Here is a 24631-nt window from a genome sequence, read left to right on the forward strand (position 1 = left end):
TTTAGGGCTGTGCCCTTGCGCCGTGATGGTCTCAATATATTTTTATAACAATAATAGTCAAACAAATAGTAAAATATATTACGGCGCAGTCGGACAGTATCTTATTAAAACGCGATGATAATGGACCCTCAGTCATGTAATTGATTAATTATTTTCCCGCCCTAGCCAATCAAAGCGTCGATTTCCCCCACCTCAACACGTAATGCCCCAAAAAGTACAAAGCGGAGAATGTTATGTCTCCCTGGTATATGCGGGATAAAGCATGAAAAACAAAAACTCTACTCATTAAAAATAACGCGAGCATCAACGTATAAAATTCATGCAAAAAATCTTTTAAATATAGGCTGTGTTTTATATTTATACTTTAAAAAACGGATCATTAAATGATGATTTAAATCTCAAAACAATCAAAGTTCAATTATTTGCAACTGACATTAAAAACTTAATTGAGACATTTCGTTTTATTACCTGATCCCGCGGTTGATTATTGAGATATTAAATACATGCTTGCCTCTCTGCTTTATTGTTATTTAATTATTATATAGTTCTACAATATACATTTTATATATGAAAAAATATGATAAAATTCCCATTTTAGGAATTTTATCTTAGGCTTTTTTTTCAGTATTTTACTGGATTGCTTATATACCACATTTGAAATTTTATGGTAAAATTAAACAAATTACTTACAGAATATTTTTATTTTACATAATCAGCTATTTAAAATTTTGTTACTTTTCAATTTCTTTTCTGAATATTTTCTATCAATGCAATCCAGCAATCGTTAATTATACTAGGCTGGTTCCCGCTTATAGCCAACTTACTCTCTTCTCTCCGCTTTACCCCCCAATTACGAGACATTATTTGTTGAGTATAGGAACTCAACGCATTCACCCTCTCTCTTGTAGTAGGAAAATGATAATAACTTATTCCAGCGAGTGGATATTGAACCCATAACCGTCGTGTTTAAAGTCAGAATACCCAATTGCGTTACAACGATCTCTTAATTTGTTAGTAAAATCATTTATTTAAGTAAAATTGGCTCGCCATGTAATATCATAAAAGCAATTAAAAAAGAAACATAAACTTAATTGTACACTGCTACTATCTGTAATTGAGATATCAATAAGGTTAATTAAGATATTTTGGTTTTATCTTGAAAAATGAACGCCTTTGTTCTGGTGTGAGCCGACAGTAGCCTTAGGTAGTGATCTTAAGGAGAAAACCTATTTTTAATTTCTTAATTTGTCAATCGAGTTTTTATCGATTTTACTTTGAGAAACCTTCTTCTGTAATTAAAAATCGATAAAAACTCGATATTTTTATTATTTCTTACCTTTATGTACGTATGACAACCTTGTAATCATAGTGTAATAACAAATTTTATTTTTTGTTGGTGTAAATCGATATCTTTTATTTTCCAGATTAATTATTAGTAGTTTGTATATCAAATTCATTAAAAATATAAACAAATAAAAAAAAACTGGTTTTTCGCCTGATTATCAATTATTTATTAGCAAGGATACGTAATTTTCTTAAATTGTTATCGATGTTATGTTATAAATTCTGATTTACGAAATTAAAAATAAAATTGATGTTAAAATAAAATAAATGAGTATATTATGTTTTATTTTTGTATCTTCTCGTTTTACCTGACAAATAGTATGTACCTACGCAGAAATGAATTAATGTCAGTTTTAGGTGCTTTTCGCTTAAATGGAGACACTATATGAGTGCCTAGTGGAACACCGTTGTTTCCCCCAAGTGGAGATCGAGCCCACAACCGCGGCATTTACTATCAGACATTTACTTTAAAAAAACTTTATTTCATAAATAGATATAATTTGAAGAGATACTATCATCGCCTTAAGGTTAAGGTCGTTAAATTATAATTTGTTTGTTTGCAGAGTTCAAGCCTTAAAATGGTGAATTTTCTAAATTGAACATAAAACAGCAAAATGACTTGTTTAAATATATACGTATTATTATAACTTTTTTGGGATACTGTCTTAACAGAGAAATCGTAGAGCTTAGACAATAAAATAGAGCGAATAGAGAGAATAGAGAATTTAGAATAAAGACTGTGAGATAGGTCGTCGTAACGATAGTAGTATTAGTGATATTAGTCTAGAAAAAACTATTAGACATGGAGAAGTAACTTACAAAGGTGATTTGGTTTTTATATTATGTACAAAAAAATATTTACGTGCACTCTTATTTCTCTGTAAATTATGCAAGTCCATATAATAATAAATTGTAAAAAGAATAGACGATTAAGAAGTTCGAATCGAGAATCGGTTTGTGAAAACACATCGATTAATTAGCTCGATAATATGTAGTTGCCGCTACCGTCAGCCCGGATTTAAACATTTGGCCTACAAAAGGACCGAAACTGGTCCTTTTTCACTTAACGATCTCCACTCGTCGCTACCAAAAAAATCGGTAAAAATCCTCCTTTACCTGACCCCTGGCGGTATAAGTTGCGAGAGGTTATTACGAAATATTTTGGAGACTGATTTGTATTATTTAATTTAGATTCGCGTTAATTATTTGGTGTTGTCGTTTGGTCATTTAATAGTTATTAAAAAATCTTATTTTTGTACTTTTCACTACTTTTAGGAGGATGGTCAAAATGTTAGGACCAATTTGTATTTCATTTATTTGTTTTAACCTAGGAAAAACGGCAAGTAATTTTACTCATTTTACACCTACTAAAGAGTCACTAAAGTATCACAGATCTCTAATGGAATTAGAACGTCAGCCAGTAATAATTCCATAAGGTTGTAATATCATCTCCAGTTTTCACTCCAACGAACTGTTTCACGCAGCTCCGTAGACTATATTTTGTTCACAGATAACACTGACCAGATCACAAGACATAAAAAAAGTTTTTTTTATTAAAACTTAGGCACAAACGTACAAAACTCCCCATCCTCACCTGCTGTGCTACATTATTTATTATTATTTGATAACAAAAAGGTAAAAACGCCGATACCCGTCGAAAAGTAATTGATTTAATTTCTGACATTTTATAATTAGTGTAAAATATGGTATGGTGGCAACCTTTTTTCGTATTTATTTCTGGGAATTATATTCGGAATCCGTCGTGATTGACCTTTTTTATGTTTTAGAGGAGCTGAAATGGTTTTTTAGTTGATAGTTTGTAAAAAATACAGTGTTGTCTATTTATTGTAATGACTTAATTGTTCGTATTATTATTTTCTTCTGTCATGGCAGCGTCTGTCTGTAAAATTTACGGATGTGGGTTCGATTCTCAGTCATCAAAAGGATAAAATTTAAATTATTCTCATTATCCTGTTTTAAGAAAACTAAACTCGTTGAAATATAACAGTTTTCTCTACATTCTGCCTTTTCTAGAGACAATATAAAATGGGTGAAAGCCACATACCGCGCTGTGGTATGTGGCTTTAAAGTTTTCTTAAGTTACAATTGATGTTGATATTTAATTATTTATTTGACTGGCTTTTTTCATTTACTATCACTTTTTTTTTGTATTTAGGAAAAACTTTTTATAATCTATGGTTTTATATTTAATTTTTAAGCACTCGAACATACGAATCGATATTAACAAAAAAATTACTTCCAATATTATACTAAAGATTAGAAAAAAAATAATAAAGAAGTATTTAATAATTTTAATAAAATTTACTAAAATCGATCAGAACACCAAAAAAACGTCAAATATATCAATAACAAAACAGGAATCGATTTAATGCCCATAAAAAACATCGAGTCGAATTGAAATCGAACCGAAACACATTAGAGACGCGTTGACAAAACATGATAAATGACCAAATAAAAATATACTTCATAAAAATTCATTCCCATTATTAATATTTGTATGTAAAAAATGAAGAATGTTTGACTTTTTTGTTAATATTAGATTCCTTTAAATAAAATGCTTGGGCACGCTCGTCGATTATATTATTCAACTTTTGTCCCTGAATGGAAATCTTTATAGAAAGAGTAGGTATGCGACTTAAAAGGATATTTTTAAATTTAATAATTTTAGCTGCCAGTTGTAGCGCAGGGCCACATATGTGACAGGTTATAGGTTCGATCATCACTCGTAGAGATTATATTTGATATTATTATTATATTTAATATTTTAATTTCTTCGCTCTGGTGTCGTGGCAAAGCGCTGCGTTGAGTTACGCCACTCAGACATCTTGTTTTGAACTACATAATTATGCACAATAAATAAAAAATCGATAGACCGCAAGTAGTTGTTAACAAGTGTAGTCCTTATAGCTTTTAGCTTCACGATGTATCCCACTCATAGCAGAGTAGGCAGAGGAAATCTGGAAATCAAGTGTTAAGTCACTCCGTTTCCATTAAAGCACTTCCGTTTGCCATTTTCCGCCGATTTCAGGAGGCACTGCGTGTTGATTGGCGAAACTTAGTTTCGCCATATCATCGCCAACCTTATAAGTTGATTATAGATTTATTAATAAAATAAATTCAGTAATTAAATTGTTAATTTAATTGTAAATAAATTATTTAGTTTTTCCTGTTTTATTTTTTTCATTCAAATGATTCTTCTTCCCCTTCATATGCGCCATGAATATCGTCCACACAAAACTAGCCAGACTAACAAACACCACTCTATTCTTTTCAGCTACAAAATAAAAGTTCACAGTCTGAGCTGTCGGCCAAAAGACCACGCCCACTTTGTATGTCGGCCAAAACTTCTCCTTTACTTCGTTTACACATGACTTCAACGGTTTCATTTCGAGAAGGCTCATGCCAAAGAAGAAATACGCCATCGCTGTCGGCGAATAAGAAACTTGCTCTATTAAAGCTCGAGTTACAGCACTTTTCAAATCTTTTTTCTTGAAAAATCTGCTCGTATATTTCATCCAGCCGTAGAATACGGGGGCCATGAAAAATGTGCCGAAAATGCCGAAACGGGCGGCCCTAGGCCAGTTAATAGTTTCCATGGTCCCGTACTCCATGTACTCCTGAACTACGCTGCATGTCGGCCAAATTATGGCATAAGATATCATGCCGCGGACGAGAGGGAAGTGAGTTTTTAGATGATGAACTTTAGTTAGTATTGTCATTTTGGAATTTTTGACAGAATGACATATGGATGTTGTATGTAGAGACGTTTTATTATATGAGATCTTTTGGTAGATTAAATAGTATTTAAAGAATGAATGAATGGCATTGGTCATTGCTTTACCAATATTTTTTTAAATAGATCGATATATTCTTAATTATCTATTTAATTTCTTTTTCAGTAAATCTCTACGTATTGCAAAAATACTGATCGAAAACACTATGTTTAATAAAAAAATACCTATAAAGAAAATTAGGTGTCTTTTAGAGCGTGCTATCTACAATTATGAGAAAAACGTGACACTAATTATGTTGAAGTACCTACTCTCCGCGGAGGCCACACAGAGAGACGGTCACTTAGAACAATCGATATATTTGATTATCTTATTGGGATTCTGATCCGACTTTGCGATACGGAGTGATGACAAAGCATTTATTCTATAATGGCTTAGTGACGCGACTTTACTTGTTTTACCTTCTAATATAATGGAATATGTCTGGTAGCTATATATGGGCATTGGTCATGCTATATTATATATTTTAGATAAGGAAATTTTGAACAGAAAGTGGAGGGCCGACTATCTTGACATTAATTTCTTTTTGACCATTATTTACTTAAGGGTGTCGTAGCGCAGAGGCACAACATCTGACTACAAATTCGTCAGCTGTGGGTTCGATTTTCACTTTTCACAAAAAATTGATGAAAAGTGTGGAACGGACTGTTTTAAAATTAGCAAGTGCTAGTTTAAGATATTTCTGATGATAATGTGCGTAAGTATAAATTTATTATTACTTACTTTCTTGCAAAAAGCAGTGTAGACTAGAAATAGATTTCGTATTTAAACATTACGTTTCAATTACACAAGTGCTTAACTAATTGTAAATGGCAATAGATAAAATTTAATTACAGTACAAAGTTGTAAAATAATTGACATTATTAATCAAATTTAAATATACTTATACATATTATAAAAACCTAAAAAAGTCAGTTTCCTGTGAGTTTTTTCTTTAATTTTTTACAAACAAAATAATAATGCTAGCGGCCATGATTAGTCAATGAACTATCTTACAATTTATCAGATAGCAATTTGTAGCTGATTTATTTGTGATATAGCGAAGACAAAATATTTCTCTTAATAGATCTTAATGTATCTCAGTAATCGAGAGGAGATATCGATATCATTAACACGCGTACCTAATGAAAGAAAAAATTGTATTTTTTTTCTTTAGAAAGATATGTTTTTTTTTTGTTATAATTTATCTTTTGATCCATTTTATGAGGTGGGCAGAAGGAAGTTCTTTCTTCATTTTAGATACAACTATCTATTAATAATTAAGTGAAAGAACTAGAGGAAGATAATTCTTTTAGACTTATCTATTATGAAGCATTACTCCCTGAAAAGTAAATAATTATAATAATTTATTTCTGGTGTCTAGGCAAAGCGCGGCGCAAAGTTCCGCCACTCAACACGCAATGCCTCCAAAATTTGGACGGAAAATAGAGAACAGAATGTCTTTGTACTCCCTCTGCTCATGCTCATTAATTACCTTCCTCATCCTCAAATTTGACAGACAAAATAGAAAAACATAGTTTTACATTATATTAGACTAGCGGACGCGCGCAGCTTCGCTTACTTATTTAGGGGTGAATTCTAATAAACCACGAAACATGTGTTCAATGAAATATTTTTAAGAGTCTAAATTTCAAATTTTATAAAAATCGGTGGCGATTTAAAGATTTTTCCATACAAACTTTCAACCCCTTATTTTCACCCTTAGGGGGAGAATTCTAGAAAACGATGAAACACGTATTCAATTAAATACTTTTAAAAATCTAAATTTAAAATTTTATAAAAATCGGTGCCTATTTAAATTTTTTTCCATACAAACTTTGAACCCCTATTTCACCCCTTTAGGGTTAAAATTTTTCAAAATCCCTTCTTAGTGGATGTCCAGATTACAAAAGTAAACATCTGTCCAAATTTCAGGTTCCTACCATCAGCGGTTACAGCTGTGCGTGCGTCTTACCTCAGTCAGTGAGGACAAGTCCTTTTATATATATAGATTACATAGTTTTATATTTGCAGGTTTTTTTAAATAAAATGACACTTATGTAGAAAGATAAATATATTTTCATTCGACGTTTATGGCGCCATCTAGTGTTAAGTTACGGAAGTAGATAAATACGAAATCACCAATTGTACCAATATAAAAACTATTTTTTTACATTTAAAGCAATAAAGTAACAATATTTACTTATATTTATATAATTTTATAACATAATTACTTTTACCCTCTAGTGGAAATCTTTATATATTTTGCAGCGACATCTACCTAACGGAAAGAAACTATATAAAATAATTGAAGCTGCCATCTATAAAATTTAGCTAAATTCTGAAGTGAGTTAGTACTGCCATCTATTGGAAGTATGCTAAACTATAACTAAAAGTGATACTGAGTACATTATAATTCAACTACTCAACACAAGGGGGTCTTAATCTAAACTAAAATTGCTTTACAACTTATTTCTTAACTTTTGTATTTGGCTATAACTTTTATTGTAAGTTTATTGTTTAATAAATATTTATTTATATACAACATTTTATTTGTAACACATCTGAAGCCGTCTTGGCGCAGTGACACAAGTCTATGAAACGATCGTTGTTTCGATTTCCACTCGAAATAAATCATAATACATATTATTAATGAATATTTTTCTTTCTTCGCTATAATAATAAGGCAATGCGCGGTGTTGAGTTTCGCCACCCAATATTTAGATATAATTACTAGTTGTAGGTTTGATCTGCAAAGAACTTCCTCGAAGAACATAATTATTATTATTTTTATTTCTTTGCATTGGCACTAAGGCGAAATCAAGGAGCGCCGGGCCGCCGGCGGCATTGGAGGCTCTACGCTGCGACGTTGAGTTTCGAAAAGTTCGGCTGAAAGTGGAAAACAGAGTGTCTTAACAGTAGGTTCCCTCTGCCCAATCTAGTATACGGGATTGGCGTGAAGCTTATCTTTTTAATGTAGTGGAAGTAAAAAATGTTTTGACATAACCCAAAAATCATTCAAAGAGTAATAAAATAGACTAAGTCCACTAACGTAAATTTTATGATCTCGTAATTTTTTTCATGTTTCCGTAACCCGACACGCGCTACCAGCCCGGAACTGGAGCGATCTATCTCCATATCCTATGAAGCAAAAAGTTTTAGAACCAAGCATACCTTTGTTAAGCTTCGAAACAAAAAAAGTACTCTTTAAGTCAAAAAGTCAAAGTCAAAATATCTTTATTCCATAAAAATGCTTAACATTTACTTGGACATGTCATAAAGTAGAAAAAAAAATACAAAACAAAATAACCAAAAAAAATTTGCAATTTTGACTTGAAAAATGCCCGTTCAAATGGTTGAGCTCATGAAAAGATAAATAGGTATAACTTTTATAGAATAAGATAGGTATAACTTTTAAGAAAACTTACGCTTCAAAATATTTAAATTTTACATCAATATGTTTAAGATATTGTATTGGTTATATCCATGAATTGTAAAATTGAGACCATTAATGAATTGTAAATTTCTAGAATTGAATTGTTTGAATATTCGAGTAAAAGTCTGGGTTAAATGCCTACTCGGAAAAATCATTAACGATAACATTTATGACGGAGAGCTATAACGCTAGGTTTCCAACTAGAATTCAATAAAAAATGTACTGTTCCAGTAACTTGGAACAGCTTGAATCGTTTTTAGGCAAAATATTTAAAGAATTTCCAAAACCTACTTAATTATAACCACTTAAACACTTTGTCGTAAATAACTATTAACGATCTGTTAAAACACTCGTATGACGTGGACTTGTTGCCATAAAATACCAGTTTTATTGTCCATTAAACTATACTGCATAGTATTTGTCAGGTTTTCAAATTAGAGATGTTTAAAAAAAAAGTTACATTTTTCCCTACAAAACTTAGTAGGTAAAGATTTTTTATTATTAGCTTCAAGCTCTATACTGTATAATATAAGCTTGAGGTACTAGGTTTTAGTGTTAAAACACTCCGTTCTTCACTTGCAGCCGAATTTCCAAACATTGCGTTTTGATTAGCAGCACTCGACGCCGCAGTAAGCTTTGTTACCACAGAGAGGAAATGCAAATAATAAATAATTAGTTCAGTTCTCAATCGTTGCCTTTCCAGACACACACTTGTGCCTCGACGGCCTCAAACATGTAAAGAAATAAAAATCTTATATTTTACTTTCATGATAAATATGGAAGAAGAATCTAATGATACTATGAAATGAAATGATACTAAGAAAGTACATATGTACCTACGTGTATAATATGTGTTAAAAATCCTATTAGCACATATTATTTTAAGAAGACTTAGAAGACTATATAGATATAAGAAGATAATAAAAACTCAATTCCAAGTCTACAAATTATGCTATAAATATCCCAGCACAAAAAAATAAATAATAATACATATTCCTACATAATAAATAAAAACAAATCACTTTCACCCAGCACCATGAAAAAAAATAATTTGCGTCAATACAAAACTCATTAGCGATAAAGAGATCAAACTGACAGGATGAAATCATCCGTTTATTTAACTATTTACACTGCAGTCCTATCACCTGACAGAGACAGACAGACAAATTGGGTATAAGAGGAACAAGGATGGGTATAAACACCATGGCTCCTCCCCAAAAGCTGTGAGCATCGTGGATTGGCTTCAGGCCCCAATCTCTGACACCATCAGTCTTCCATTGCAAGTCATTAGAGCCACAACTTAATTAAGCTAACAATTAGTCACAGTGAGTTATGAAAGTGATTTTGTGAAAATACAGTCGAATTGATAACCTCCTTCTTTTTGAAGTCGGTTAAAAATGGATAATTACGAACAACACAACGAGGTCTCTACGTCGTACAATAACAATGTAAAACACAATTTTAACGAATGCAAAAATGATTTTTATGATTACGACGCAAAACAAAAATTTGAAAAGGAATATTATGAGAAGAACTATAGATTGAAACTGGACGAACAAGTGAACCAAGCGAATTTGAACACTCCTTTTTCCGTCAAGGATATTCTGAACATAAACCAGGCCCCTTATTATGAAAGGAACGATGTATGGAAGCCGAACGAAAGACGAAACTCAGAATATGAAACCTTATACCATCAAAGCCAATATTGCCCAGAATACTTCAGCCAAGTGTACTCAAACATTCCCGTACACAATGACCCCTATTGGAACCCGGATGTGTATCAAGAAGCCAAAATTGAAGATTACTACGGCTATAATCACTATAATCATAATTTATATCAACAGAATCATGAGTATTCTGATTTACCTCCCTATAATATGAATATAACAGTAAAATTGGAAAGTAGCAGTGATGTCATGCATCAAGCGCCATTAGGGGTCAAGGCGATAGAAAAAACTGTTCAGCACTTAGGTCCAGAGCCCACTCCTTACTCGGAAGCTTTACAAAAATTTCCCACAATGATTAAAAAATCTCCTAGTAAGTATAAATCTAAGCTATTGAATTTCTAGCAATTAAAAAAACAGCTCGTACAAAACAAATAATAATTTTCCCAAGATATAACGAAAAATTAGTTTTAACCTCATCATTTTGTAACTTGACGCTAACATTTTTTTTTATTTTTCACAGAATCATCTCCATGCACCAGCAAATCTGATAGAAAAGAGAAAAACATTAAAAGGAAACCAAGAATACTATTTTCACAGACTCAAGTACACGCCCTGGAAGTGCGTTTCAGAGCACAGCGATATCTAACAGCGCCGGAGAGAGAGCAGCTTGCAAAAACACTTAATTTATCGCCAACACAAGTCAAAATCTGGTTTCAGAACCGACGGTACAAAAGTAAACGGATCAAATCACCGGAAGTCTCCACATCGACTGACGTAAAACCCATAAAAAGCTTTGGTAGAAAATTGTATCGGACAGAAAGTAAAGACTTACCACCTCCTTACGATGCTTATAAAGTTGACAGTATTGCTGATACAGAGAATATGTCGACGACTATTAATTATTTTAACGAAAATTTGACTTACGATGAAAACGAACACGATAAATATTTTCCGAAAAATCTAGATCAACCCGTAGATACGTCTAGTATGCCAGATATATACGGAGACACAACTGTAAGAGAAGATTTGTATAAGGAAACGGAAACTAAAAAGTATTTCCCGGTTACTTACGTTTGTTGATTGACATTTATGTTTTTTTTTTTAATTTTAAGAACCCACGCCATATTAGACTGACTGCCAAAGAGTTTTATTTTGTTATATTTGTAAATTTATTTTTGTGTGCATGTATGTGCACTTATAAATTACTATTTTGTAAATTGCTGTACTTACGCCAAATTATTAGTTATAATTTTTAATGTTTTTTTAAATAAATGGAAAAGACTGAGTAAATTTTTATTTTGTGTATGAATAAATCCTGTCAAGTTAGAAGTAAAATGGTAAAACAAAACATATCTTTCAAATATTTTCATCGAAAAGTCATCGAGTTTATATATAAATATTTAAAGTCAATTCGCTACCTTTTTAATAGAAATTAAAAAAAAACCTATAGTAAAACTAAATCTGACCAATTTTGAAACTAAAACAAAAATAGTATTTACAAAACTTTCAACAAATAAAAATATACTTAGGAATCTCATTATTCCACTTAACTAAATCAAAACTAAAATTATTATTTTGATAATATTTCATTAATTTTATCTAATCTTAAATAAGATTTTCTAGAAACTATCTTTTACACTTGTAAAACATAAAAAAGAGAAATTCACATACGACTTGTCGCTCTGCTTTACTTTTTTGGTTCAATTTGTAAAGATTGCTCTTATCTGAATTGCTACCATACCACACCGATTGAGGGTTGTAAGTAACAGACGAGCGTCTTTTAGCTAGGTCAATTATTTTTTTTCTCTTGCATTTAGTAGTGATCATTTTGTTGTCTGCTTTGGAGATTTTTTTGGTTATGAATAGAAACTACTGCGATTATTATTAGATTATGCCAGTTAGTTTTCGAAGACATTTCTACGAGGAAGATAAAGAAGTAAATCTTTATTATAACAATAATTAATATAACGACATCACTAAAAATCGACTTTTATTAGCCCAAATTATTTGAAAATATTAAACAAGAAGTTAAAATTTACAAGTAAACTTAAAAATTGTATCAGCGTTCAATCAATTTCAATCAATTACTAAATATTCATACTGTTACTAGCGAACACAGTAAAATCGTCTATAGTAAAATACATACTCGGAAAAACGTCGCGTTTCACACGCAACCCGCCCGTATGCGCCGCCCATCCCTAGCAAGCGCCGGCGCCAAGATACCCACTGATGTACCCAACCTGCGCTGCACTATGGGAACCTCACCACAGCACCTGTGCTTAAAAGCTTTACGAGGTAAGCGTGCGAGCTTTAAGCAATAAATGTTTAAAGATCTTTTTTGTGGTACTTGTAACTTAGTGTGTATGATATGATAGTTTAGACATAAATATTCGGTTATTACTCAAAAAGTAAAGGTATTTTATGGTAAGTCTAATGTATTTATCCTAAATAGGGTAGATTGAGCTTATTGTCAACACACTCCGCTCTCATTGGCGAAGAAATGGCAATGTAAATTTAAATAAATAAATTATATAGTAAATGGTTTTAATAATGGCAAGGGGAAAATATATATACGAGTATAATAAGGGCAAAATATACAATATTACCAACACCTATGATTTGAAATATTATGGTATTTTTTGATATCCGGATTTTTCTTAACACCTAATGGCATAGTAGGCGATTGAATGTAAAATGCGACTGTTACATACAATGCGAATACAATCAACGAGCGGAAAAATGATTTGATTAAAGTTTGTATATATATATTTTAAATTTCCTCGCTCAGGTAGACAAAGCGTGATGTTCAGCTCTACTTCTCAAACAATATCTGGAAAATTAGAAGAAAGTGAGAAATGAAGTGTCTTAACACTATCTGTTTTCTACACTGCTACGCGGTAAAAACTGCTTTTTTTGTTATAAAATCTTTTATAAGCCTTTATATTCTATTGAATCTGATTTCTTTTACTAATTTCCCGAGCCAAAAGTTTCATATTCCATGATTGAATCACTGTTGCGCACGTGGGTGTTTGATGTATTAATATCGTAGTGCTTTTAAGGTTATCGCTGTGTGGAAGGTGATCTGGCCCGATAGACCGATGCCATGCCACCCGGGAGTACAGACGCAGGGGCAAAGAAAGACTTGTTATAGTTTTTGTTGGTTATTCTCTTTTTCTCTTTCTTGTTTTATTGTCAATTGTAAAGTTTGTAAATATTTTGAATGTTTGTGTGTATTTTCTGATAAGTTAAGCCTACACCAGAGAAAGAAATATTTTAACTATTTAAAAAATATCCTTGAGGCACCAAGCCTCAAAACTTTGTATTGTAATGGAGTTGTTATTCAAAACATATAACTAACGAAACAGATTAATTGTTCGTAGATTTAATGATGTTATAAATATCGACAAGTACCATTTATCTTTTATATACTATATCTAATATTATTTAGTAAAATAATTAATTATAATAAAATATAATACTTTTACATATATTCACGTTCGCCTGTACTCCATTACTAAGCCCCCGTACAGCGCTCGTTAGCTTTTATTTGGACGCCGGACTCCTGTTCCAGTTACACTGCAGGCCATGAATTACTGAAAGCTATTATACTCGTATTACTATTTGAATATAATTTAATGTATAATATATATAAACTGTGTTTATACACTGTTTGTGTAAAACGAAAAAGTATATAACTAATATTCTTATAAAGTACATTTTACTTATATATTATAATATATTTTGGAAACATACGAAAACATTGTCACCCAATCGAACGCCAAATAAATTTTTTGCCTGCTGGCTATTTATACTTTATTACACCCATATTATTTTAAATAACAATTTAGTTGTATTTTTTAAAACACATATTATTGTTTTAATACACATATTCGCCATTGGTCTAATAATAATCTTTTGAAACGTATCAAATATTATAAATACTTACTTCAATCAAAATCTATAACTATAATTTATGTTAAAAATATTATAATTACAAATCTACGTTCATTATTTATTTACAATACTATGTTAGCATCTATTTTTTTTTTCAAAATTCGAACATAAAACAATAATTAATTCAAATATACCCCAATCACGGCCTGCAGTGTACAGAAGATCTTTCTCAGTGTTATCAGTGTTCAATACATGTGCTCAGCTAATGTTCTCATTCTGCTCCAGGATTAATTGCTGATGCTGCGCCAGCGCCGGCGGACATGAAATGACTACTATTTTATTTATTATATTAATTTATTGATGTAATACCTATCGGTTATTACTGAAGTCGAGAAGGTCAAGCCGTTGATGGTATAATTTGAAGTTAAATATTGTTCACCTTTAGCATATAGAAATATATCTTCATATAGTAAGTAATATAGAGAAAGAGTGTTAAGATATTTCTCTCTACTTTTCGAGCAAATATGTGAGTTGGCTTTGTATGGTGGAACTTTACATCGAGCTTTGATATAACTGATTGAGGAAATCGAAATGTTTTTAAAAGCTATTTTCCCCTAGTAGTAATCGAAACCAACACGCATGAACTGTAAAAAACTGTTCCATTGAGCAATGACAGTGGCTCTAAAGGAGAGAGGAGGAGAGAGTAATGAAAAGAGTAAATTGTGAAGGAGATTTCAGTCTCTACGATTGTTTTGGTAATGGTGGGTTTAAAATGTAATCATCAGCAACACAATAAATGTATAAATTGAAGCAAAACAACTTAATACTTGTGTTTTTGTTAAGTTTTCATATACCTTTATAGAGGCCATCGTGGCGTAGTACTACGCTGTCTGATGGTAACGCGCGTTTGTGATTTCCATTTACGAGAGAACGAAGACAATTCGCGGTGTTAAGCTCTACCACTCTACCACTCGGCACACAGTGTTAAGTTCTCTCTGCCTACATTGCTTTGTGAGAAAATCGATTTTTTAAAGCTTTTTTGCATTAATCTGAATGGGTCGTCAATCCAAATACAAATTCTATTATATGTACCAATTTATAATCAATTAGGCTTAAAACACAAGTGTATCTCCAAGTTACTCACTCTATTATGATGAATAAGAAGTATACTAAGAAAGAGTGACTCGTCCCACCGGATATTACGGGACGGAAATCAATTAGTGCTCCTCTCTTTTGCATGTTATTTGTGTTTCATCTCCTTTGATTTCCTTATAATAAATTAGATAAATCATTATATTCTTGTTATATTATTTTAATCGTAGTTACGCATTGGCAACAATCTATATAATTCGTTCGTTTAATGCTCGACGTGATTATTTTTTTAACCAACTTCTGTAAAAGGGGGGTTATCAATTCAACTGTATTTTTTTGTTTTTTATGTTTTTTACTAAAGAACATTTCAAATTCATTCAAAATTCAAAATATTCTTCTTTTTTTTAATCGTCGAATGAAAATATAAACAAAAAGCTACCACCTTCCGAACCGGAAGGCAGTTCTGCTTAGAAGAGCCGACAAGAAACCCAACGTTGACTGGGTGAACCGATTTTGACTTGGTCTAATTTGGTCCATTTATAAATATGATATTAAAGATACCATTGTTAGAAATGGACCAAAACAGAAAATCATAATCATTCAATATCACGCCAACCGATTCCGGTGATTCTTCAAGGATAGTTTGGTGAAATTTTTGTGAGGTTATCAGTTTTTTTTAATTAAAATCATTTATTTTAATTATTTATGTAATAAAGAAGATTGTGTACGAAATTTAGACTTTTGAACAAGATACACGATCGATCGGTAAATTGATGTTAAAGTAATAAATTGGAATTTACTCAACATACTTATTCCAATACCTACATAATGTGTTGAATAACTTCCAATTATGTTCTAAAATTTAACCTCAACAAATAAGATCTTTTTTCTGTCAATAAATCAAAGTGCAAAACGTAACAGATGTCACGGGCAGGTCCTTTACAAATAGAGCGTATAATTTTGACTGCGCCTGCGACCCTTGTGCGAGCACATAACTCATGGAAACCCTTTACAGTATTTAATTGAAAGTTTATATATATTATTTAAAAAATATAAGTACCTACGTAGAGGAGGCGTATTATTAGGCGTAATATTTTCATTTCTTCGCTCTAGTGCAAGGCAAAGCTCGGCGTTGACTTTTGACAATCAGTATGCAAAGCCCCCATAATACGGCTGAAAGTGGGAATTGGAAGTATTTTACCATTAAGATTAGAAGAGAACACAATCTTTTTAATATAAGGTACCGAGGTTCCCTCTGCCTACTCCGGTATATGGGGCCTACAGTGTGAAGCTAAAATAAATAAATGTACAGATTTGAAATGCCAAATTCATTCAATTTAAATCAAAATTACTCTTTTATATTTTAAAAGAATGTGTTGTAATTCTAGTCACAGGTTAACACGTAAAAGTGAAAAGTTATTATAATTTCAGTGACGAAAATCTTCTTACAATATCAGCAAAAAAAATATATACATTTTACATATTTTTATTTTTAATTACCCCAGTAAAATCATTGTTGTAAAATACCTAAAACTAAAAAAATGACACTTTTTTTTTATAAACAAACTTACATTCAAGCTACCTTCCTCCTGGCGCCAGTGTCGCAAAACCCAAGTGGCAGCAATAACTCAATGACAGCTCCCACGACGCGGCCCGGGACACCCGTCGACACTGACCCAGGCTTTTTATTTTAACACGACATTTGACCCTTCATTGTGAAATCTTTGTGTAACAAGAGAGGTCCATTAAATTTTTAAATTTCACATTTTTTTTGCTTCACGCTGTTCTGCGGGAAAAGAGGCCACAAGGGTGTTCTGCATTCGTCTTGATTCGCAATGATTTTAATACAAAGAGAGTACGGAATAATTCTTTAGTGTAGAGATAACCCAAATTTTTTTTGAGATAAACAATACGGAATATTGTATATTTACTTTAATAATGGAAAAGAAACATGAAATTTATAATTTTAGCTGAATTAACTTTATCAATTAAAAACGTTGGAGGCTATCATGGTGACTGTTATGCGATGGTTGTGCGTTCGATCCCCACTCGAGGAAGTGGAATATTTATTTACGTTTATATTTCCATTTCTTCGCTCTGGTGTCGAGGCAAACAGCGGATTGAGTTCTGCCACTCAACACGCAATGCCTCCAGAATTCGGCAGAAAGTGGGGAACGGAGTGTCTCAACACTAGGTTCCCTCTGCCTACCCTGAAGCTGATTTATTATTTTTTTTATTTTTTATTTATAAACATTAAAGAAAAGAAATATAACAATCATATGATATTATAAATGATCTCTAGAAATTAGTATAGCACTTAAAATAGTTTTTTTCAAAAGGAAGGCAGGCGTGGGCGTCGTATTGACAACTATATAATTTATTGGAGGCGCGGCGCCGGCGCTGAACTCCATTTTTTGCGGAATCGCACTGAGGGACGTGACCCGAGGTTTGTCAGCTGATAAGATGTCACTTTCGTTTTTTAAACCTTTTTTTTAACCTTTTAAAATACAGTTAACTTCTAGAAATTATATTTGTATATACTGTTAGAGATAGTAGGTAATAGGTCAATAAATAAAGACATAAACGCCAATGTTTTCATAAATTTCGCCTACGTATCGTTTAAAACAATGGCGGAATTCAACGCCGCACCTTATACAGAGATAATCCATTTGTAGGAAATGAATTCGTTGGTTACAATCGTGTACGGTCGTTGTTCCACTGCACCGCAATGGTCTCTATGGTTCCTAATTTCTATAGCTATAAGAAAAAAATATAAGAACGTTTTGCTTTTTGTAATGGAAAATATATATCTATATTAGTTTATACATTAACTTTTTAAAATTTTTTGATATACTTTTTGATTATCGTCAACATTTGTGTCTTTTAAGTTAACTTAACAAAATTCAACTTAATTTTCTTTAAATATATTAATAATTGTGCCTTTGGCAAATGTTATTGAATTCTTCTATATTTTTTTCATAAAATTTTCTCTTTATTTGTTTCACTTCAATCTCTTAAGCTATTAATGCTTATATTGCATTATGTAATTGTTAACACACGTCGACGTATTTCGTTTAACAACTATAAAAATCTAAATCTAATATAGATTTTTATACTACCTTTAATACATTTTTCCTTACAATAACTGAGCAAAACTCTAAGCATTTTTTTGGATTTCTTTTTGGCTTCTTGATTATTTATTATTTTATTTTTTGTAAAGTTTGAAATCAACATTGATCGTTTCGTTTTCAGAAAAAATAAAATATAAGATTGGCGAATAATATTTTTGTCTTTTATATTAAAACTTTGCGTACAAGTAAAGCGTAAGCGTAAAGTGGCGAACGAAAGTTCTTCATCTATACACATTTTCGTACCGACAAGGCATTTCAAGTGGCCGACGATTTACATGACGTATTTATTTAGAGGAATGACGTCACAAAGCCGTCACGAGCCGACAGACGATGGAAATATTAAAAATGTTTATATTAAATATCAACATCTCAATTATTGTAAGGAACTGGAAAAGAAATAACTTATTAAGTACCTAATTATTTTTATAAATGCATTATATTATTTTCATATTATCTAATAATTATCATTTTAAAGACTATCATTTTATCAGTATTAAATGGTAGAAGCTTTGTAGCGAACAAATAATTAATTAAAGTTAAAATTATTTTTGTTTAGGAAATTATTTTCTTCCTTAGTTTAGTAAAATACCCACCACCACCATCACTCTTAGTTATTTCTGTCTTAGTGTGTTTTATTTTTTAGACCAAGCAGCAGGTAAAACTAGAGTACTACTGCATTATAAGTGGAGAATGGAGTATTTTTCACTAAGTTCTCTTTGCTTACTTTGCAATGCGAGAGACAGTGTAAAATTGATACTTTTTGGACCCCAACGCAAAAGGTTGTCTGTCTGTAGCGCTGAATGAACAGATTTGAGTGCGGTTTTTGATAATCGAAACACTTTTTCCTCGTTTTACGAAAATCGGATTCGTAGTTTAAGTTAAAGTTTAGTGCTACAAGCACTTACAAGCAATATAACTACAATGAGGTAGTGATATTTTTAGTTTTACTAACACAATTTAAAATTGAAAATAATAAATAAAAAAATAGTAAGCCCAAGAAATCCAAGCCAAGTCACCCCAATATATGAAATCAGTACAAAACGCGTATTACCGTATGCGTATCGTATCGGTTACGCGGCGCATGGTTAGTGTCGGGCCAGTCAAGGGAGTTAATCGATGCATCTTATTTGTTTTGTTGATTCTAATATTACTTTTTAGTATGTTGATTCAATTTTTTTTTGAATAGATAGATTCATGTGGATTTTATTGGTTATTTTATTATATATATTTTCTATGTAAAGTTTGTGATTTTAAATGTATTTTTTTCATTGATTGACATAGAGTGGAGATAAAACGCAATTTATTTTCTTATGCATGCTCTAAATGTTTTTCTTTTTACATTTACGCCTTATTATAGGTAATGGAACCTACAGTTTAAATTTAAACACGCCGGTGTCTACTATCCGCGCAATTTGAGGTATTGACACGCGCCATGTGTGTGTTCTGTCCAAATAGAGAAAAATAAAATAAAGATAAATAAAATCTTGATTAGAATAATCACAAATAGTTTTATATTTAATTTGTTTCAGCTGTAACTAACCTTGAATTCAATTACATAAATTCTTATTAAATTTCAGGTTCTTCTATTTTATAAAATACCTTTAGAAATGCCTTTGGCAATTACGTATATGATGAAGAAATCATCCATCCAATCAACCTCTCAAGACTGGACTCTGGACTAACATTATAACCTTAATCTAGTGATTTTTTAATTTACGCCATCTGTTGGTCGGTAGCACAAAAATATCAAATATGTATCAATATTTCTTTTTTAAAGATGTTTTTACAAATATATTTAATAAAAAAAAAACATTTTATTACTTGACTGATGTTAAAATTACTTAATTAAGAAAAATATTTATACTGTTTTTAATCATTTTATCTTAGAGCGACATCTAATGCTAAGTAGCTAAACTACTGATCCAAACGCCATCTACTGTAAAATAATATAACAAACTTAAATTCACACAACAGATGGCGTTGCGAAAAATATTTTAATATTTTATTTTAAAAATTTTGAATATTTTACTTTTATGAAAAACAAATAAGTATTAACTTGAAACTTTATAAAAATCGTATTTCCACAATATGACAAAATAAAAACGAATTGTACATATTTTTATCCCAGATGACTAATAAGCTTATTAAAACACAATAACAGAGTATTGTACTTTGTTGTTCAAACAAACAGATCGATTAAAATTAAAACCTCTTTGTTGAACACTCTTTGATATTCGTAATCATTCGCTAATAATCGATATAAAATGCTTTTTTTAAAATTTTTAATAATCATCCTTTATAATCGAAAATTGTTTCCAGAAGACGATTGATGTACGAAGACACGAATTTAAGTGTAGATCAAAGATTCAGTTAATAGGTTTATAATTTGAATTTGTAATGTAAGTATACTACACCTAATTTACACGTCGAGAAATGATTATACCCATTATTATTCGCGTTGAATGGGCACAACTGTGTGACTGTATGCGCGACAGGTTGCGGGTTCGATTTCCACTCGAAGAAATGAAATATTTAATATTTTCATTTCTTCTGAAGTCGAGCTAGAGTGCGGAATTGAGTTTCGCTACCATGTCAAAATGCGAATTTAAGGTTAAAAAGTAAGAAGTTGAAGTTTAAAATGGCAAATTTAGTGCGTAAAAGGATGAATTTTAAATGTTAAATTATTAATTTGACAAGTAATGGAATGAATTTAGAGAGAAAATTCTATAAACGCATGCGAAAATTTCCCATCGATTACAGATAAAAATAACCTATATATGAACATAATTAATAGAAATCAATAAAACGAAATCGATACCGATACGAGGCAGAGCGGCGACCGCAAACACTCCGCTTACGACCACTCGGCTAACACTTACAAAATGCATAGGCTATAAAATTATAATAGACATGGCATATTTTTATATATTTTCAACCTGCTTTATTACAAAATCAACCAAAAACTATTAAAGAGCAGCGTGACAACGTCACAGAGAGTACCTACTATAAATGACAATGATAGGAGACTCAGTGACTTAATTAAGTTCTTTCTGCCTATAAGCCTGCCGTGAGAGAAAGGGCATTGTGCAAAAAATATGATCATTTTACTTCGGTATTGGTAGGTAGTAGGTGCTTATCTTGATTTAGAGATGTTTTTTAAGTAATTATTTTACATACTTATTACAAGATTTCTTGTTGGTTTCTTGTCAACGGTTAGCTGGTTTAAAATATCTTTAAAAGATTTTTTTTAAATATGCACATTTTGATTTTAAGGTAACACTTTTACTGACAGTTTTTACTGGATACTGACGACATTATCGACAAGAATTGCGACTGATGTAAAAAAAGCCTCAAACTGATGTTATCATTTTTCGACTTTGTTTGTTCTCCGTTTTGCACTTAAGACATTTCGTGTTGAATGGCGCAACTGGACACCATTTACTTATTTAGAAACTTTATTATTTAGAAACTGGATACAATTTCAATAATAAATCAATACCATACTATTAATATTATCATCTTATTTCTTATCATATCTATCATTATCTAAGGTCTATAGTAAAACACTTGCCGGCATCAGATAGCCACTCATCTCGGACGAACATCTAAACGTAATATAAAACGCACATAAAGCTCTTTGTATTGCGGACACTCGTAATTATAATTAGACTAAGTAGTGGGATTTAACCTTAATACACATACCTATTTAATGGTAATTATAAATTAATTAAATATTTAATTGGAATTAATAATTCTTTAAAAATGTTTGGTATATTATATTCTTATAGTTATGAAAGAAACTTATAATGGTTTGAACGTAGAGTTGAGTGACGGAACTCAACGCCGCGCTTTGTCTCGACACCACAACAAAGAAAATATTAAACATTGCCTCTCGCGTCACGACTGGGTCAACTGTGTTAAACTAAGAAATAAAATTAACTTCAATTTATAAAGTTTGTTATGATAACTGAATTCATCGTGGCATCGTGGCAGGTTGGAGAAGGTGAGAAATTATAATTAATTAAAATCTAGGTATATATAATAACTAGAAAAGCATACGCAAATGTGCTTATATAATTTTTTAGAACGATTTGATTTCCTAGCTATATTAAAAAACCTTTATATTAATTTCCGCTTTCCGCCGGTATGTTAACCTGTTTTTCAGATAGACAGTTAGAAAAAGAGAATAGATATTTTATTTAGCTTTAGGTCTGTTATAGATATTTTAGGTAAATCAGTAGGTATAGGCACAGATAACTTAGTGCTATACCTAGTTTCAGAAAAATTGTAATCACATTAACTCGTCTTACAAAACCGCTGCTAAGCACGCAATGTTTCCAAGATTCGGCGGAATATGGGAAACGAAAGTGTCTTAATGGGAACGGAATCTCTTAACACTAGGTCCCCAGGTTCCCTCTGAAAAATAATTAATTACTTAATACGTAGGTAGATGAACGGTGTAACCAAATGTTTTAAGGTAGGTAACGACGCTAGGTTTCGACATTCGATTTTTTTTTCGTCTCAATTTATCAGAATACAACAAGATTTTTGAAAATGTGACTTTTCATAGTTTAAATTATCTAAAGATATTGAACATTATCAATATATAAATATGGTGCGGCGTTGAGTTTAGCTACTTAACGCCACGCTAGAATACGGCGGAAAGTGGAGAGCGGAGTGTCTTAACACTAGGCTCCTTCTGTTTACACCTCACCTTTGAATTTTTTATACCATGTAATCAAAAATAAAAAATACGAGTTATGAACCCGCATGTACTTATTAGGTACACATCAACATTAATTTTTACTTAGGTATGATTATTTTATTGTTTATTCACTTATAATTAATTTGAGGGAATCGTGGTACAGCAGTTGCAGGTTCAATTTTCACTCGGAGTAATGAATTATTTTTATTTAATGGTAAATAAGGCAGAGCGCCTCTCAGCCATGTCACTCAAAATGCAATGTCTGGAAAATTCGGCGAAAAGTGGGGAGCGGAGTGTCTTAACACTAAATGCCCTCTACCCTGCTGCCCTGTAAAATAATTACTTATTACAAATTCTAATGAAAACCAAAAAAATAAATAAAAACATCCTCAAAAAGTTCCGTTACAACGAAATCTTTATCCCGTTGAAGTATTAAAAAGAAAATTTATTGTGACATTTCCATTTACTGAAATTTTTATTGGCCGACCGCGTACCCTAAATGCACCTGATTGGTCTATTTAAATGGCTAACTAACGATGAAAAGGGACAGCAAATAAAGGGCTAAGGCTCTTTATTGTATGTTAGAGCGAGATAGATAGACACTTGTCAAGTACTTACGGTAACGCAACGTGTTAACGGAGGACGCCCGAAGTTAGATGCTTCCTACGTGCCGGTACGATATAGGTATTGTTGAGAATTGGTACGTTGCTTTAGTATCGGATTTTTTTTCGATTATAATAACATAAAAAACATAATTTTAAATTCAATTATCTAGTTTTTAGCAATCTCTAAAATTCTATATAAATAGAAAAAATATACAGACACAATAATCCCGAATATAGCAACGTAGGCAAAGTGTTAAGACATTCCAACCTCGATCTACCACCGATTTTTTCGAGGCATTGCGTGTTAAGAGGCAGATTTCAACGAAGGGCTTTTCTTCTTCTTCTTAAAGTGCCTCTCCAACTAGTGAAGGTTGGCAGTCAACTTCGCATACTTGGTCCTGTTCCTAGCCAAATGAATTAAATCTACAGCGTTTTTAATTCCAGTCCATTCTTTGGGCTTTTGCCTTGGTGTCAGGGCGAAAAAATTAAAATAATAATTTATTCTCCCTGGAAATCGAACCCCACAAGTGGGCTGCGTGGCCCTGCGCCACGACAGCTTCAACAAATAAGTAAAACAGATAAAACTTAGTTGTAAATCACTGTGTTCTATATCAAGGCAGCGACAAGACAAATTACTTAACATTATGGCTGCACGGCGTTCTATAAAAAAAATATTAAAAAAAAATTGAACCTTGAAATATATCAATTACAGGTATTTATTTTACATAATAAATATGTCAACTTCAAATATGAGTATAATATAACTCAGTTCTACTTATTCGCTGTTCTATCTACTAATTTAATCTAATTATTTTAATTAATTAATTTAAAACTTTACGAAATAATAGCAAAGTTGATTTTAGAATTCTTTCTTTGAATTCTTTTCAACATTATATTATACTCATATTTGAACTGTTATAAAAAATATTAATAATAAATTATGTTTTTATAAATAAATGTCCAACA

General features: G+C 31.5%; 2 protein-coding genes across 2 annotated transcripts; one reads left to right on the forward strand and one right to left on the reverse strand.

Annotated features, from left to right (window-relative positions):
- Nucleotides 1-4517: 4517 nt before the first annotated feature.
- On the reverse strand, nucleotides 4518-5090 carry LOC146528371 (mpv17-like protein). Its single transcript, XM_085202816.1, has one exon. It carries the CDS (start codon nucleotides 5082-5084, stop codon nucleotides 4518-4520), a length of 567 nt encoding a protein of 188 aa, XP_085058942.1. The 5' UTR covers nucleotides 5085-5090.
- Nucleotides 5091-9859: 4769 nt separating this feature from the next.
- LOC146528372 (uncharacterized) lies at nucleotides 9860-11466 on the forward strand. The gene is made up of 2 exons (XM_085203345.1): nucleotides 9860-10608; nucleotides 10759-11466. The coding sequence occupies exons 1-2, from the start codon at nucleotides 9969-9971 to the stop codon at nucleotides 11316-11318; spliced, it is 1200 nt and encodes a 399-aa protein (XP_085059471.1). The 5' UTR covers nucleotides 9860-9968; the 3' UTR covers nucleotides 11319-11466.
- Nucleotides 11467-24631: the final 13165 nt, after the last annotated feature.

This window comes from Heliconius melpomene, chromosome 19, assembly GCF_056956725.1.
Source record: "Heliconius melpomene rosina isolate 202511_hmr_F chromosome 19, ASM5695672v1, whole genome shotgun sequence".
Classification (NCBI taxonomy): Eukaryota; Metazoa; Arthropoda; class Insecta; order Lepidoptera; family Nymphalidae; genus Heliconius; species Heliconius melpomene.

Bases quoted from the DNA above. Each gene is read 5' to 3' on its own strand.
- LOC146528372 (XM_085203345.1), top strand. From the start codon at position 9,969: ATGGATAATTACGAACAACACAACGAGGTCTCTACGTCGTACAATAAC. The intron at 10,609-10,758 runs GTAAGTATAAAT...TATTTTTCACAG, and splicing joins AATGATTAAAAAATCTCCTA to AATCATCTCCATGCACCAGC.
- LOC146528371 (XM_085202816.1), bottom strand. From the start codon at position 5,084: ATGACAATACTAACTAAAGTTCATCATCTAAAAACTCACTTCCCTCTC.